A 17,138-nucleotide genomic window follows, 5' to 3' on the forward strand; every position below is an offset into this window, starting at 1 on the left:
TTTTTTCAAAACATTTATGACGTTTTGTCTTTTTATAATAAAAAAATATTTATTATCCAAAAACGACGTTTTGTCATTTTGGATTTTAAAAAAAATTTTTGTTTTATAAAACCTCAGTAACGTTATGTACTATCATAATAGGAATGTAAAATATCAAAATGAACAAAAATTATCGCATTTCACATTAAAATTGTCTATATCTAAAAATCTTAGCCTGCATGTACCGTATGTGTTCAGATGTTGTAAACAGAGGAGGAGGGTAAATGGATTAACGGATTAAAGTGCTAAAATCATGTATGAATAATTATACTTCGCTGAGTTAATAACAGTTATGTTGGAATAATAAGCTGATGTTATGCGTGAAGTGAACATTAGACTAGTTAATACAATAGAATATACGTTAAAAAGTAAACAATGGAAGACAGTAAAAAGTAAAACTGGTACAAAGCAGGTAACACATGGTGGTAGGTGCTGTTATAACTAAGGTTAAGAGGAGCCTACTTCCTAACCAGAGTTAAGTATAGGACGAAGATGGTAACGAAGATAAATAGGATACATGGGTAGGGATTTTGTTGCCGGCGCCTCTGGTTGGATCGGTTGGTTTGACGGACAGTTGAGTGGTTGTCCCCTCGTTTAATTTGACGTTGCTCCTGTATGCCTTCGTCGAAAGGGAGTAGTTGGTCAGGAATCGGTGATGAGTTGTGCCGAATGGATGTTGCATGAATTTGATGCACTAGAGGACTATTGTTGGTGAGCTGAGTCTGTAATCGTCTGGCAGATAGGAATTGTTCGAACGCCATACGAGCTTCATCGAAGGTTTCGTAAGACTTATGGAGGTTGCCGCTGAATTCGTTAACTTGGCTATGACAGGCCGGCCAGGAACTATAGATACCAGGGACCCTCCCTAGGAAAGCAACATAGTATTTCTTCTTGGCACGGACCATGTTGAGATTCCAAGGGATAGTTGTGTTGAGTATGTTTAAGATGGAAGGTTGGTTTTGGTGGTTTTTAAAGGCAACGAGGATGGCTCCTGTGATTTGAACATGAAATTGAAATTGTGCAATTGTAATATTTCCAACGGTTGGAAAGTTATCGAATGTGGGGCTCACATGTGTCGTTTTGCAAGGAGCATAAGCTAGCCTAATTTTGGTTTGATGAAGGACAGGGTTTCAGTTGAAATAAAATATTATGAAATAAAATATAAATTTCAATACTTAATTATAACAAATGAAATATAAAACAAGTATGTAATTCAATTGTATCGAGTCATTTATTTAACGTTTTATATACAGGTTGTAATTAAATTGTATTAACTCATGGAAGGTTGACGAAGGCTTGCAGGTCGTAGTCTGCGCGACACTGGATGCAGGGGATATGAGCGGCCCCTCCGAAAGCATGGACGGAGTTTCGCTCTGCTGCACGTCTACGATAGTCATACAGTAGAGGCATGTGGCCCCTAGTGGAGCACCTAGCTGAGGCACAGATGGTGTGTTGTTCTTCTATACGGGGCATTTGGACCTCACCTAGCCACGAGATTATCAGAATTGAAAAGCACCTTGCGTTACAATCAGCGAGTGAACCAGTCGCATCAAGCTCGCGCTACAATTCCAGCCCTTTTTGTTTTTCGTCGTTGTCGTCTGTGCGAAGCAGCAACGTCATGGTCAGTGCGTATGTGGCTGCAGCATGGCCTATACTTGTTGCACTATTCAGCATCTGGAGGCCAACGTTTTCGTTACGTCTGATGAAGAGTTTCCGAAGTGCCTTCTGAAACAGAAGCTCTGGATGGCCAGCTACCATGCATCGATCAAAGAATCTCTTTGGCTCCGGGTTGAGGCACCACCACCACGGCGTGGCATGCGGTGGTAGGATGGAAACACTCCGGTGAACAATATCGGCCTCTCCCACATCGCGTGCAACCTTACAGGTCATTCTGAGACTGCACAGGTCACGAATGGAGTCTGACGCAACTTTAATGGTTATTGCTACCCAGATGTCATTGGGAATGAAAGCGATATTTGAAAAACAGTCGATTGTCATTTTCAGTTTGTTCCTGTTGGTGCCTATTTCGATGGGGATGGGGATACGTTTTTAGAGTATAGGGTTTGGAGTATGGCATAGGAGTGTATCTTCCATATTTATGAGTCCACCAATCCTGTTGGAAACCTAAACTTGAGTGTAGCAGATGCGTTTTCAGTAATGCATGCGTAATATTAAATGTTAGAGTAAGCGTAATTATATTATGGTGAAAACTGAAAACTGTATGGGGAATGGTATTAATTATTGGAAAAGAATACATGACCAAGAAGATTTTTGAACAATGTTCCCCTAGCACTCTCCTAATTAAATTTACTCTATTAGTGTTATTATAATACATTGTTCAGACGTTGTTAAACAAAAGTTGTTATTTAGCCACACTTTTCTAAACCTGTTGTAGTATACATTATGCCACGTGCAGTCAGAAGAATGTTAAAGGTTCGGGCAGGTACCTAGCCGTTTAATATATGAATAGTTAATAGTTAATTTTTTATGTAATCTGCATAGTTTAGGGTAGTTTAATACCATGGATGTGAATTTTGTGTTTTTGAAATTTGTTTCCTGTATCACATAGAGAGGAGATAATGTGACGCGTTTAATGTGAGATAAAAAAGCGTTGAACATATGGTGGAGGGTGGGAAAAACGGATAGGTGAGGTAAATGCATTTATTATCGAATTTAAAGTCCTGGGGAAATGGTGTGATTGTCCAATGTGATAACTGTGTATACATAATTGGATTGGAGAATGTGTTGAGGCATGTCATATATAAATATAAATAAGTTTGATGTTTGAGATTACTTCGCTGAGGAGTTTGTTAATAAGATTGAAGGTTGTTACATCCTTTGGTGAGTGAATCGCTGTTCATTGGGTTGGAACAATGCCGAGCCCCAGCGTTGGTGATGGAAGTGGTTCTTCCGGAGGAACTCACCCTGGCGCCCCTCTCCGAGACGACGCTAGGCAGTTTCACATTATCTTTTTTCCCGGTTATCCTTTACGTTTACTCATTGTTATTGTTTTTCCTGGTTTGAAAGTCTAGAGGTTGTCCCCACGGTGAATCCTGACCAGTTTGTCATCATGGAGGACCTTGAGCAGATGCTGCGCAGGGCATGTGACGTCCTTAAGACAGAGCCTCCAGTGTTTGAGCCCCGCGATTGCTTATACATCCAGGGCGACCGCTACTATGGGTTTGTGGTGCATGTGGGGGGCCCACCAGAAGGAGTCAACTTTGTGGCCTACGGAAGGTTCTTAGCTGACGAACGCATGGCCAGGCAAGATGCCGCTTTATCATCCCTGCAAGCGGTTGTTGGAGAGTCTGGGAAGGAGATCCTCGACTACAATTACTATGTGGCTCAGAGTTGCAGGGAACGTCTTATGGAGTTGGAGCGGATATCTAGTCTGTCTGTCGACTCCCGTGTCGCTGAACTGGAGGCTGAGAATGCTTGGCTTAGGGAGCGGCTCGCTTCTTGGGACACCATGCACGGCCGTGGATAATGTTTGTTTGGTCTTGGGCTGACGGTTTACTGTTTTTGGGGTTTGGGGTTTGTTGGTTAGGGTTCATGGTTCACAGTTTTAGGGTTTGTGGTGAAGGGTTTATTATGCATCTTTTTGGGTCGTAACTCTAACATTTATCTTCTTATTACGTTATTATGTAATACTTACAATCTATTTATTTATGTGTGGTTTACAAGGGTTGGCACAAAAAAACAATTTAAAAATAGCGCTACATGCAGCTTCGAATATGATATTTTATTTTCATTGCATAAATAGTCATGAAGCTAGGCGTTATTTTGTTCTAAATTCCAGTGCATTGCATGCAATTGAAGTTAAATTTAAAGTCTTTCCACGTGTGGTTGAAAGTTTTTTGGAGATAGAAGTGTAACATTTATGACGGAGTAAATGGAAGAGTACACAAGTTTCTATTGTAAATGTGGTAGCCGAAAGGGTAGAAAGTGTTTACTGGAAGGTTGTGAAAACGGATTATGGAATTTAATTAAGTCCCTCGGGAACTGGTGTCATCAGGCAGTTCCAATTGGAATGGAGAGGGTGAGGACATGGTCGATGGGTCATGGTTCATGCGGCTTGGTGTTTGGTGTTTGGTGTTTATGTAGTCAAAAGACAATAATTTTTCTATTAGTACTTTTCTAAAGTTAGTAACAGGGTTGCTAATAACAAGATAATTGGTTTAAAAAACTTCTCCACCTGACATTATTGTAAAGAGTTCATATGGAACATAAATCTTTTCAAATTTTGTTTAGGTATCACGGCTAAGCAGTGTTTAAAGAGAGGAAGACAGCTGCTGCAAAAATTTTTCAAAACTTCAGATAATGTTTCTGTTTGACATTTAATAATGTAGAATGTGTTACCATAATGAAAATGATTAGCTTTGTGGGCTTTCTTGTTATTTGATTTATAACTATTTTAAAAAGATGGATAGTATTGATAGTTGATATTTTGTATCCATGAAACAAATAAAGAAAGAATAATTTTTTTTTATAAAATCTCCGTAGCTATAATAATAATAAGAATAATAATGATATTGATAATATTAATCATAATAATCATAACAATAACAATATTAATAATAATAATAGTACATTTAAAGTATGTTAATCTCGAACCTAGTTTTTTCGAAAATCTATACTTTTTTTCTTTTAAATAAAAGAGTAATATTATTGTAATAAGAATAAAATATAACTATGATTTAAAATTTTAAAAACTAGCAATCGAAATAAATAATTTAAAATGAAATGTTTATATTAGGTAAAAACCTTCAAAATTAAATTTCGAACATCGTTAGAAAGTGTCTTTAAAATTTTAAAAGGTAACGGTTTAAGTAGATTACTTCAAATTTAAAAAATAGCAACCTAACCAAATAAATTAAAATTTAAAAATAACAACCTAAAAAAAATTGTTTATGATTTAAAAGAATAAATTGCAAATAACTTAAATTTAAAAAAGTAACAATCTAAGAAAATAACGCAAATTAATATTAAGATTTTGTCATCCATAAGTTTGCTAAAAAAAAATCAATGAGATAAAAAAATTTATGATTCAATTTATTTTTTCTAAATAGTAAAAACAATAAACATACAAACCAAATAGGTGTAATCAAACCCATTAGTATTGAGAGTGCCAAAACTCAAAAAGTTAAATCTATATTGCAGGATACTTATGGATTCCAAAAAAATGTACACATCGGTACGTTGGTTTTAAATCTATAGTAGTTATTACGTGAATTTAGTTTCTTAGATAATTATAATTTATTTGTCTTTTCTTTAAATAAAAGGTTAATTATTATATAATAAGAGTTAAATGTAGTTATAATTTAAAAATTTAAAAATAAACATCATAATTAAATAATTTATAAATAAAATTTTTAATTAAGTCAATAATATAACAAAATTAAATTCCTAATAACGTAATAAAGCGTATTTCAAAATTCAAAAAAGTTGTTATATAAGAAAATAATAATTTTTAATTGATAAATCACATTTTAAAAATCTGTGTGGCAACACCTAAATAAAGTTTTGTGGCCCACGAGGCACGAAACCGAATGGCTTCTATAAGAAGACTTCATCGAAGGCTGAAGGCACATTCTTCTAAGTACTGCTACTCTTAATACATTACTTCACTTAATGAATTATATAAGATTCACCGTTGATATCCGCTGGATTCAGACGCTGTCCACTCTGTGCGGGTTCTTCTACCTCAGTATATCCCCTTCTTCGTCTGTGTTGGTGCCCTGACGAACAAATGGCCGAAGAATACGCCAAAGGTGACGCCCTTAGGGTTATCAAAGAAGTCTCCTCTCCGCAATTTTTTTTATCTCTTACGCCGACTCCTCATGTGCCCTTATATGCAGCGTCTGCCATTACCGAATGGGCTCCTCCCCAAAGGTAGCAACCATCTGTACGTCACGGTTGCCGATGGGTCAAACCATACTTACAAGATTGCATGCAGCCCCAAGGGGTGGAAAGAAATCACTCTCGGCAGGGGATGGCAAAGGTTCTATCATGAATACAAGCTACAACCATCTAACATTCTGTTATTCAAGCACAAGGGCAGAGACGACTTTAGCGTTCGCATATTTCAGTCACCGGGTGTGGAAAGGACGTATGATACGTCCGGTGATGACTCCGGCGACGTTACACCCCCCAATGTGCCAAGGAAACGTACACCCGCTACTCAAGCGGCCCGACGTCGAATGGGGTGTATCAATGCCCCTAGGAGCGCAGCTGCAGCTGAGGTGGAGCAGACATTTTTGTCCGAGCACCCCTTCTTCATCATGCACATCACAAAAAAGCACTTGGGCATCCACTTCTTGGTAATGGCTTTCCCCCTCCATGATATATACACCTGTTTCTTTGTCTAACTTTGGGGACCACTTTATCTGTTTTGTTTTCCTGCTGTTTCTTCTATTGAAATTCATCTGGCGGCCTACCTGGTCCGCATCAACTGTGCTTCTTTTCGCTGGTACTTACTTTGTTTGCCAATGTGCCATTCTAGGTGGGCCATATGTTGTGTCTTGTGCTGTTGCTTAGTTGTTAATGGTTGGCTATTTACTGGAGCAGTTTTTGACTTCAAATTCATTACGGAAATTTGCTGGCAATGTCTGTTGTTGTTAAATACTTATATTCATTACAGAAATATGTTGGTAATGTATGTTGTTGTTAAAATCTTAAATTGCATTGTTTAGGGAAAGAAGCAGCGCAATGCATGCTAATTGTTCATAATGCCATCATCAGTAGTATTCGTTTCATTCTATTTGACTTCATGCACATTGCAATGTTGTTACACATCCCCTTAACTCCATATCATTCTCCATTTTGGTTTGCCCAGCCAAATGTGCCGCACTTTGGAGACGACGTCAACGATGATGTCATGGTCACTCTGAGATCGGGTGAGATCTCCGTCCGGGCCGTCTACGGAAGATACGTTGGCCAAAGAAGGCGCAATTGTGGCAGCATTAGCCAAGGGTGGGCGGAATTCTTGTGCAAGTGCAACATAACTGTGCCCAAGCTGGCCGTGTTTGGGATCTCCAGTACCCAGCCAGAAGTGGAGCTGTTAGTCCAATTTGTTGATTTTGAATGAATCCAACTGGATTGAATAACATTCTGAACATGTTATTTTGGATTGCCTATTTCGATTTGTCAAAAAACTTTATGTGCTGTGTTTTGAATGCTGATGTGTTGCAACAGCTAAACTTAACTCTATTTTGTTCATGATTCAATGTTCTGTCCGTTAACTAAGTAGTTTTTACACAATCTATGTGCCTTAGATTAGTTTACAATTTCAATTCGCACAGCACCATTGGTTACTCTCTACAGTTATTTGCCTTTTCAATTCACACAGCACCATGCATGGTCTCTAGACTTATTGAATTTAACGTTACTCGCCTTTTCCCTAGATTGTGTACATTGTTGTTGCGCATTTTTTTGTTCTGTTCTGTTAAGTTATTTTGCACTGCAACCTTTATTAGCGTTACAGGAATGTTGCATCTTTCTGCGTTGTTTTGGCTTGGTCCTTCACTTTTAGAATGCAACATAGGTAAAAGAGGAATCTTTTCATCTTTCTCACTGGGAATTTGTTCTTTTGCATTCCTGGAAGGTGCAACTTCGGTTATTTCTAGTGATTCTGTCACCATTTTTGCACTGGAAAACAGAACATGTGTTTTGTGATTTGTTTACTAGAAGGAAAACAGATGGTTTGCTCGGTTGGCTGGAAGCCATGTTTCTATTCAAATATTTATTGTTTATCGTTTTGCTGATTTCATTTTATTATGCAGAAAATCATCTCTGCTTGTTAGCTGTAGGTGTCAAAGAGTGGGTTCAGAATTGAGTAGTTGAGAAGGCATACATGCATCGTTGCATTGAGTTGTTTATTGATAGATTATCAAACATCACCCACATTAGCTTCTTTTTGCAACCCAAAACTGCAATGTACGAGCAATTAGTAGTTGATTTAGCTTACTTGTATCATTGCATTCTACAATTAAATTCTTGTTGATGCCTTTTGCATTTTCGATATCAGTTTTGAGTTCATCATGAATTTTTGTAGCTGGATATTTTTTTGTCAAATTCTTGGTCATTTTTAAAAGTTTGTCTCATTCACAATCCACAATTGCACCCGATCATAAGATTCTCGTTGTTCTCTCTTGTTAATTACATTGACCTTCCCGGAGCTAAGGTAATGATATCACGATAAAGTATACAATAAGCTCCCCACACAGTCGTTGCTTATTATTTAATGCTTCTTCGTTTCAACGATCAGTAGGTAAGCATTACCTTGTTTAATTCAAGTTGAAGGTGACTCAAAATCAAATACGAGATAGCAGATGAGATTTGGGTCTTGTTCTCATACATTTCTGTCATATTCATAGGTTATCAAAAATCAGGAAAATTAGGTGCTTTTTGCTGCCCATAAAATGCAATGTACGTGCTTTTAATAGGTTATTATGCGGAACTACAAAAGATGCCATTTAATCATGCTTGACAACATAATCGTTTGATTATTTAAGCTCACGAAAGTATTTTCAAAGTAACCACCGCTATGAGCTGTTTCCCAGTCTCATTTCATCAGGACAACTTAAGATGTATAATGAGACACAAAATACTTCAAACATAACATTGACCTTCTCTACTAGGACCAAGTCAAAGATACTCGCAAATTAAAAATACTAGAGAACCATACTTAGTAGCAACAACGAAACGTGTAGGTCTGGGTAGTTGCCATGATTTTAAGTTCAATCTACGGGGTGATGCATTCAAGGCTATTATCGCAGATAGATTCCAACATGTGAATCTTAGACTCCAGCCTCGTTATCTCGTGCTGAAGATGCACGTTTTCCCTCTGCAAAGACTTAGCAAGAAGGTAGTTGAAGTCTCTGATCTCATTATCAGTGTTTGCCAAAAGGACCCGCAACATGCTGAACGCAGCATCCTCCCGCGCGTCATCCTCCAGGAACGTGTACCGACCCTTCGCCCGGACGTCTGGTCCAAAGGGGTTTCCAGGGATTATAACATTGAATGCATATATGGGTCCGAGATGGCGGTGGAATTTTTCCTCACGGAAGAAACAAGGGCTGGGTATTTTAGTGTCGTAGCAATACATCAGTAGCCATAGCTCCATGCTGTTGCTAAGGGCGAAGTGATGCGACGCACACTCATCTGCTGGAATCAATGGTGCTCCTGGAAATGAAAACAAAACACGATGAACCTAAGGTAGTGTTTGGTCTCTCATATATTTATGCGAACGTTGTTATTAAGGTATTAAATGGTCAATATGGAATCGTTCATGTAAAGGTGTATCAGAAATTTACCACCAACAACAGATGTAACGCGTCCGTCGAACATTGGGATCGTTCGTGGTGGCCGCAACGGCGATTCGTCTGTGCCTGTCTCTGCCATAATTTCCAAAGTGGCCTCTTTGTCCGCCCGCAGCGTTTCCATCCTTGCTTCATAGGCGTGAATTGCTAGGACGTAACTATTGAACCCGGTGTACTCCGGTTCGGGGTGGTTGACGATCTGCCTGTTGGCTTCTTCAAAGGAGACGTATACCCCCAAGTTGTGTCCCTTCGTTACAACGAAAAATGTGAACTGCTGCATGCTCCGCTCCATTGGGGCCGGACAAGCGTAGCTGAGTTAGTATTTCTGGGGTATTGGGGGTAGGATGATGTGGGGAATGAAATTTTGAGGGGTTTTGGTACCCTCCCACTCAGCACAAATAATGGCTTTGTATGGTTAACAAGACTTCTTGGGGAAGCTTTGAAAGTGATATTTTCGATAACAACACCCAAAAAAGCTTGAAGATAGCGTAATGTCTCTTCAATCACGTCACATCAAATTTTTTGGGTTGAATGATAGGTCTGCCGTTATTCGCCAAACTTGCCCTTTCCGGATCATCTAAGATTAGGCAAGGATATACGTGTGTACACACGCAGTTTGGTTGTGAAGACATGAGCATTATTGGCCCACCAACTCCAGCTAGGGGGAGCGATTTGGGTTCAAGTCCCGTTAATGGAAAGACGTCAGGAACCACTTCATCATTGGTAATCTAAGGATGTGACATGAGGAGATCGTACCCGTGTGTCCACTTGAACACGTCTACTGTAAAACCTTTGACCAACGATTTTCCTCTTACATAATGAATACCAGTGTGAAAGCATGTTGGTGTCAAGCGAATTTTGTTGTAGGAGTTGTTCGTTATAGAAATTTTTATAGCCTTTACTATTAAGACTACTAGGAGGGTTTAGTGTAATTTAATTGAATCAGAATTTATCTTCAGTACTATAATGTAAGCAAATTTGAAGTGTTACCTCGAAAAACGTACAGTACCATGAAAACAGGGTTTAGCCACCAAATTTTAACAACAATTATTAATTCGTAATAAAAAAAATAAGTGTGTCTTCTATTTACTATGAAACATTATCACAGTGACTAAAATTTAATATTTTGCCACAAACAATATTTCGTTGCTGTACTTCCTGCTTATATTAATGTGTCATGACTATTCTATCTTGAATAAATTAATTTTTTAAATAAATTTATCAATGTCTAGTAATATTTTTTTAAATCGTCTGACATTAACACATATTCATAAAAATAAATCTAAAAATATAAAAAATCAATTTAGAGTTAATAATTCTAATATTTGAGTTAATTTAGCTAAAATAATATAATTTAAATAGATAATAAAAACTTCAATAATTTTTAGGCATAAAATTTTTTTCAGTTTTTAGTAAAAGTAAATTATTTTTTTAGTTTTTAAGTATAAAATTATTTTTTAATTTTTATTAAAAATTTCAATTAATCATTAACTATCAACCGCATGAAATCAGAGATTATGAAGGTTATATATTTATTAGATTAGTTTTTTCGTTATTTATTGTTATTATAATAAAAATTAAAGATAAAAATATTACAGACTCAAAATTTAAATTTAAATTCAAATATTTAATCATATTTGACCATTAAAAAATAAATAAATAATTATTGTTTCAAAAATAAAATCATTTAAAATATATTTAGTAGATAATAAACAGTACAATAGAAATTTTTTTTTAAGATTAAAGATAGTTAAAAGACGATCTTAACAACAATGTCCAAAACGAATTTTTTTATATTTAAAATTTTAATGTGTGCTCAAAATTCTTAGGTAACTTTTGGCGGAAAGTTAAAGTAATCACGGACAATATAACTTCCCATCATTCACGTTGTTCTTTAACTACTAGTTTTCTGCAGTACTTGAAAGTACTTTCTTTAACCACACTATATGAATTCTATTATATCATAGGGTATCCTCCAAACTCAAAATATTGATTTTTTTTCTTTCTTCATTGTTATGTTATTGGTTTTTTAAGCTGATTTTTCTTCAAGAGAAGCCCTTTTAGCAGAATTGCGGTAACCATAGAATATCAACAACAATGAAGAATTTGCAGAAGGTTTAGACGAAATAGGTCAAAATCAACTGTACCTATCAAAGAAGATTATAATGACCCTTAAGTTGTGAATGTCAAAGGTATATGAATTTTCAATTTTTACCGCGTGATTTTTTTAGTTCTAATATATAGGTTATTTCTTTTATTCAATTTTGTTTTTATTTGTGAACACTTCTACAGGAGAATTCAGAACTGGTAAAAGGACGACAATTCAAGTCCGACAGGTGAAAAATGATGAAGAAGATTTAAAAAGTTTGTTTTTTTTGTTATTAGTGGTATATATGTAAATATAATTTTAATTTAAAAAAATTATTTAATTATAATAAATTAGCGTTATTAGCCACGATTGTATGTGAGTTAGCCAAGAAAATAGTGTGATTAAATAACCCAACGTTAGCGACACAAAAAACTGTGGTTGAAAATGCCCGGCCTGCACAAATCATTATCGGATGAAGTGTGGTAGAATGACAATTTTTTACGCGATTATTCTTATTCAGCCACGGCATTATGCGTGGACAATGACACACAAATTGTGGCTCTTTGAAGGTCTCCACGATGTCCAACACTGTGACTAATAACGCTAAACAACGCCAAATAAATTATACTCAACACTAAACAACGCCAAATGTAAACATAATAATAGCAATTTGTTGTTGTCTAATAGAAAAATGATATATATGTTAAAATTTCTGGGTCGTTTGGGCTACGATATGCTATGGTTACCCTGTTGGTCCGGATCTGATTAGGCCACATTAAGGTTCAAATATGAGCAGACTCCGACCCCACTCACATCCCCATTGAACTCCTTAGTCGGGAATCGAGTTTCTTTTCAATGGTGTTGCTCCCGTAGTTTTCGGGACCGAATCGGTTTTCGAACTGGTCAGGTAACTGGGTTACTAGGTCACTGTTTCAACCAGTTGTGTTATGTAATCTATAGACTGATTAGCATATAGAAGTACAAGTGAATACCCCCAGCTTGGTGGCGTTGCTTGTTCGAACCTCCCAAGGAGAGCTGGGTTCCACAACCCCTGAATTCATTTGTTCGATATTGGGAGAACCACAAGACCGGCCGGTTTCGTCCGGTTTGTATCCCGTTTTTGAACGGTTTGAATAATTCTTCTATTAAAAGCTCGAACCGAATCGGCCAGACCAAAGGTTCGGCGGTTTATGGCCGAATTGGCTGGGCCGGTCCAGTCATTACAAATATGGTTATAGTGAAACCATCTCCGTTATCGATGTATCTTTAGTTAACAGTAATTTATGAAGCAATCATATTTAGATGGAAGAATTTAAGCTGTTCTATTGAAATTATCGGAGGTTCATGCATAGAATTGGCACATTCATTTCAGTTTACATAATTTAGATGGCAGGTCGAACCGGTCGGCCTCATTCGTCGTGGGGGTTCTTGCGTGGATGGATAGGTGTGGGCTGCCGGGCCCACTATGCCACTCAGTGTTAGAAGGCTACTAATTCTTCTTCTACCTCTCGTAAGGGAGAGGGAAAGAAATCGTGGGAAGAGCCTAAGAACAAGAACCCAAGTGAATTTTTTTAATATACTTTTTTGTTTCGTTAATATAAATTATTTAAAATTTAAAATATATATTAGAAATAATTGAATTATGTTTTTTAATTAATTTAAAGATCGTTTAGGTTCAGCATGAATAGAATGAAAATTAAGTATTTTTGTATAATTAACATACATATCATTTTCGTTAATTAAATTATAAGGATGTTTTTGCTAAATAATGGTAGCGGAAAAAAAAAAGAATTTTTATCTCTCAACATGGAAATCTTACCAAATTATTGATATTGTTTTTTCTATTTGTCTACTTAATTATTGTATCGGCAGGTTTAAGTTAAATATCGTAACCAAACAAGAAGCATTAATTTTTATCCACTTGTGATTTTATTAAACCGCATTGTAACGAATGCTTAAAGCATTAAATTTGTTCCAAATTTCTGTCAGAGAAAAAACCTTTTTATGGGAATTATTCTTGTCATAATTGATGAAAAACGATTTCATTATTCTGTTAAAAGTTTATTCATAGTTATAGTGAACCCTTCTAATTGGAATTTCATGAATATTATTCCATGTCTAAAGAATTATGTAGATTAAATTGTGCTTTAATTTCAGTTCCATTATTTATTAAATGTTCGAGCAGCAAGGGAATCTCTTCGTTGCATCCATGGACATAAGGAGGGTTTATATGTGTGTCATCCACTCGTTGAAAATGCGAACCTATGAAAGGCATGACTTTTCATTTTCTAAAGGCATGCCTTTTCATTTTCTTAACAATATAAAGGGATACAAGGAGTATAGAGTGAACAAACAATAAGGAGAATTTCCACATTGGCATTGGGGTTGGTAGCACGAAACTAGGTGGGTCAACCTGAAAGGGTCACATCAATCATTTTTTCGTTCCCACGCTTCACCCCAGGGATCTCTATAAAATCAAATCTTTACTCAGCCAAGTTGGAAACACACAAGCTAAAAGACGCCTAACCCCGGTACACCTACCAATTAGGAAAGACATACATTAGTCTCAAACAGCAAATGGCTGGAATGGACGACTATGAGAATCAGCTGGAAGCCTCCAACGATCCTGACACCAATGATGCGTAAGTAGCGTTTTCTTTCCTGTAAATTGCTTCTCCAATGTTGGTATTTAGAAGCAACCATGTTCTTCGCCCGAATCGGGATGTCAAAATGTCATCTTTCTTCCTTATTAACGGGTTTTTGGTATTTACTAACAATGTACACATTCTCTTCCAGTGTTGTACCCGTGATAGATATGGGAGCGGTCCAAAGCGTCTCGGTCGCAGATGGAACCTCGACGCTTAATCTAGAGCTGACGATGAACGTGGTACGAATGACGCTTTCCTTTAGTGATGTCTCCTCTTAACTATTGTTTCGAAACGTTAGGTGGTTATTTTTGTTTTGTTATCTCAATTTTGGGTACAGAGCGCTAATGCTGGTCAGGGAGAAAACCTAACGGAAGAGCCGAAACCCCAACACGATGGACTACTTCTCCTCGCAGTGAAGCTGCTCGAGGTACGTATGTAAAGTAAAATTTCAAAAAGCTTTATTCACACTATCTACAAAGAGATACTCATGAAATGTGCCTGGATTTTGAACAAAGGGAGAACCTTTCTCAATAAATATAGCACATGCCCTGTGTTGGTGAACATGTGGTGATCCCGTTTTCATGCACAAAATTTTGTTTCAAGTGTTTGACCCATTGGACAATGTTTAGCCACGTCAACTTGTCTTATCAAACCCAAGTTTGACCCATTATAGCATGACGGTTAGCTTCATAACTAGGATTGAAATGTGATATTCTATGTTTTTTGTGTTTTGTGGTCTGTTGACTGAGTCCACAGAAGATCGATGCTCGGACAGTAGCTTTGGAGGAGCGCATGTCGGCACTGGAGCGACCCATGTACCAAACGGGTAAGTCCGTCACTGAGATCCAGTCAATACTGGCCACCCATGGGGGGAGTCCAACTGCAGCAGCCACTATTTCATCCACACCTGCCGTGATAATGGCCAGTGTTGGTAACCTCCTGGCTGAAACCAACATACCAGCTCAAAGTCAATATAGAGCAGCAGTTACTAAAGACATTGGATCACTAGCAGAAACAAAGAAAAGCTTGGAAAAAGGAAAGGGTTTGGCCCCGTCGAATGTTATGTCGTCGCTGGACATAATCATCCCAAACTCTCCCGGTTTTGACGACGACGTCATCATAGACGAGTCACTGTCAACTCCTCGCCCTGCTAAGGGCACGAACAGTTCAGGCTTACCTAAGCGAACCTTTGCGCAGTACTGGTGCTCTGGTGTGGCTAAGAGGACTACCACCTCTGGGACCACTACACATGACTCAGTTGATGGTGTTTGTGAAAAAGTAAGTTACAGCCTTCATAGCTCCACTAACAGCCTTCGTTAATCTTTTAAATAGATTGCTAATGCATGAAACCTGTGCGGTTCAGATTTTCAGGGACCTACCCAGCATGTCTACGCTTGATTGCACAACAAAAGTGTGTGAGATGTTCTCGCTGCAGGAAACATGCCGCATTCCACTGAAAATTCCGAAATTGGAAAAAATTGACTCTAACCATATGCCCGGGGAGGAACAGCTGGACAGTAGGAAGATCGCAACCACTGCGCAGAATTGCGAGGCGAATGTTAATGGCTCGTCTTTAGGGGATGGGAGTGCATTCAAACCTTATGGAATGGTGAATGTAATGCAGTCTCCCGTGCTATTAGTTCCACTGGCAAGGATTCGAACCACTAAATGCTTAATATATAAATCATTACGCATTTAATTTCTTACTACCATATTTCAAGTGAAGAGCTAACATTGAATTGGTTTTGGTTCAGGGATTCGAAATGGTTTTTAGGCCAACCGTCTACATAGACCTCACAGTTGAAGAATGCAAGATGGCCGCTTACATTTATAGGAAAAATGATCAATATTTGTAGGGATAAATTCTGCTTATTCATAAATTTAGAATGTGTATTATAATTATTCGAAGATATTCGCGGTAATGATTCTGATTATTGTTTCCTATATACCAGGGAAATGCTGTTCAAGTTCTCAACATTGGAAGTCCCAAGAGCAGGATTTCACTCCTTATCGCCGGTTTATATGCCTAATGTTGACGTGAGTTGCATCCAACCGTGCCTTCCATATAAGAAAAATAAAATATATAGGAATGCTAACACATTTGTTTTGCCTTTGTCAACAAATTATGAACATAATCCTTATGAGCGCGTCCATGAGAGCCTGCCAGTATTTGCCTCCTCGTGTTTGGTACACGCCTTCCGTGTTTGCCGAGGATGTCCTTGCTATGAGGCCATTCGATGTCATTAGAAGAAAATACATGAACAGATGGATGCCAGCAACTAGTCGTCTAGAACATGTTGTTAACGTGTCTCATTCATTCCACATTTTAACGTTTTTCACTCAAGTTATAACCTATGATTGATCTTTCTTTATTGACAGGTTTTGGTCCCGGTGTGCGAGCCAATATACACATGGTATCTGATGGTCATAGACGTTAAGCATGGAAGGGTGTACTGTCTAGATGTGACAAGAGCTCCGGAGCACACGGAGCGGAGAGAACGCAAAATGCAAATCATTGTGAGTGTAATCAAATTTGCCCAACATTTTACCTCCATGCAATATGCCACAAGTTTTACACTTCTAAATGCGACTATCATTCGGTTACTTGTGACCATTCTGCTTTTCTTGGATGCAGCTACTAATGCTCAGCCAGTTTTTCAAACTGGAATGTAACATGCTCAGCTTTTCCCATGTTAGTTCTGATCCAACCACTTGGGGACCAATTAAGTATCCTGATGGAGTCCCCAGTTACCCCGAAGGGTAATAATTTTGTTTCTTAACGTGTCACCTGTCAAACCCGAAAGCAAATGTGATTGAAATGTAATTTTTCGATTTTGCAGCAACGATTCATGTTTGTGGATTTTGAACTGGATTCAAACAGAGGGCAAATTCAAAGTTTTCAACCTTCCTTGGCAGGTATGTGATGCCTTATTTTACCATGTGTCTCCATTAAGGAGTAGATGAATTTTTACCGTCTCCCTTTGTTACAAGCAGATGGACCAGCTCAAATTAAGGATGAAAACCGCAACGAAGATTGTGCTT

General features: G+C 37.7%; 1 protein-coding gene across 1 annotated transcript; it reads right to left on the bottom strand.

Moving 5' to 3' along the window:
* Window positions 1–1,599: 1,599 nt before the first annotated feature.
* LOC130962658 (putative F-box protein At1g67623) lies at window positions 1,600–2,037 on the bottom strand. Its single transcript, XM_057888845.1, has one exon. It carries the CDS (start codon window positions 2,035–2,037, stop codon window positions 1,600–1,602), a length of 438 nt encoding a protein of 145 aa, XP_057744828.1.
* Between the last annotated feature and the right edge of the window lie 15,101 nt (window positions 2,038–17,138).

Source organism: Arachis stenosperma, chromosome 2 (genome assembly GCF_014773155.1).
Source record: "Arachis stenosperma cultivar V10309 chromosome 2, arast.V10309.gnm1.PFL2, whole genome shotgun sequence".
In the NCBI taxonomy this organism is placed as follows: domain Eukaryota; kingdom Viridiplantae; phylum Streptophyta; class Magnoliopsida; order Fabales; family Fabaceae; genus Arachis; species Arachis stenosperma.

What these genes read in the sequence shown, in the direction of transcription:
- LOC130962658 (XM_057888845.1), bottom strand. Translation starts at nt 2,037, where the DNA reads ATGACAATCGACTGTTTTTCAAATATCGCTTTCATTCCCAATGACATC.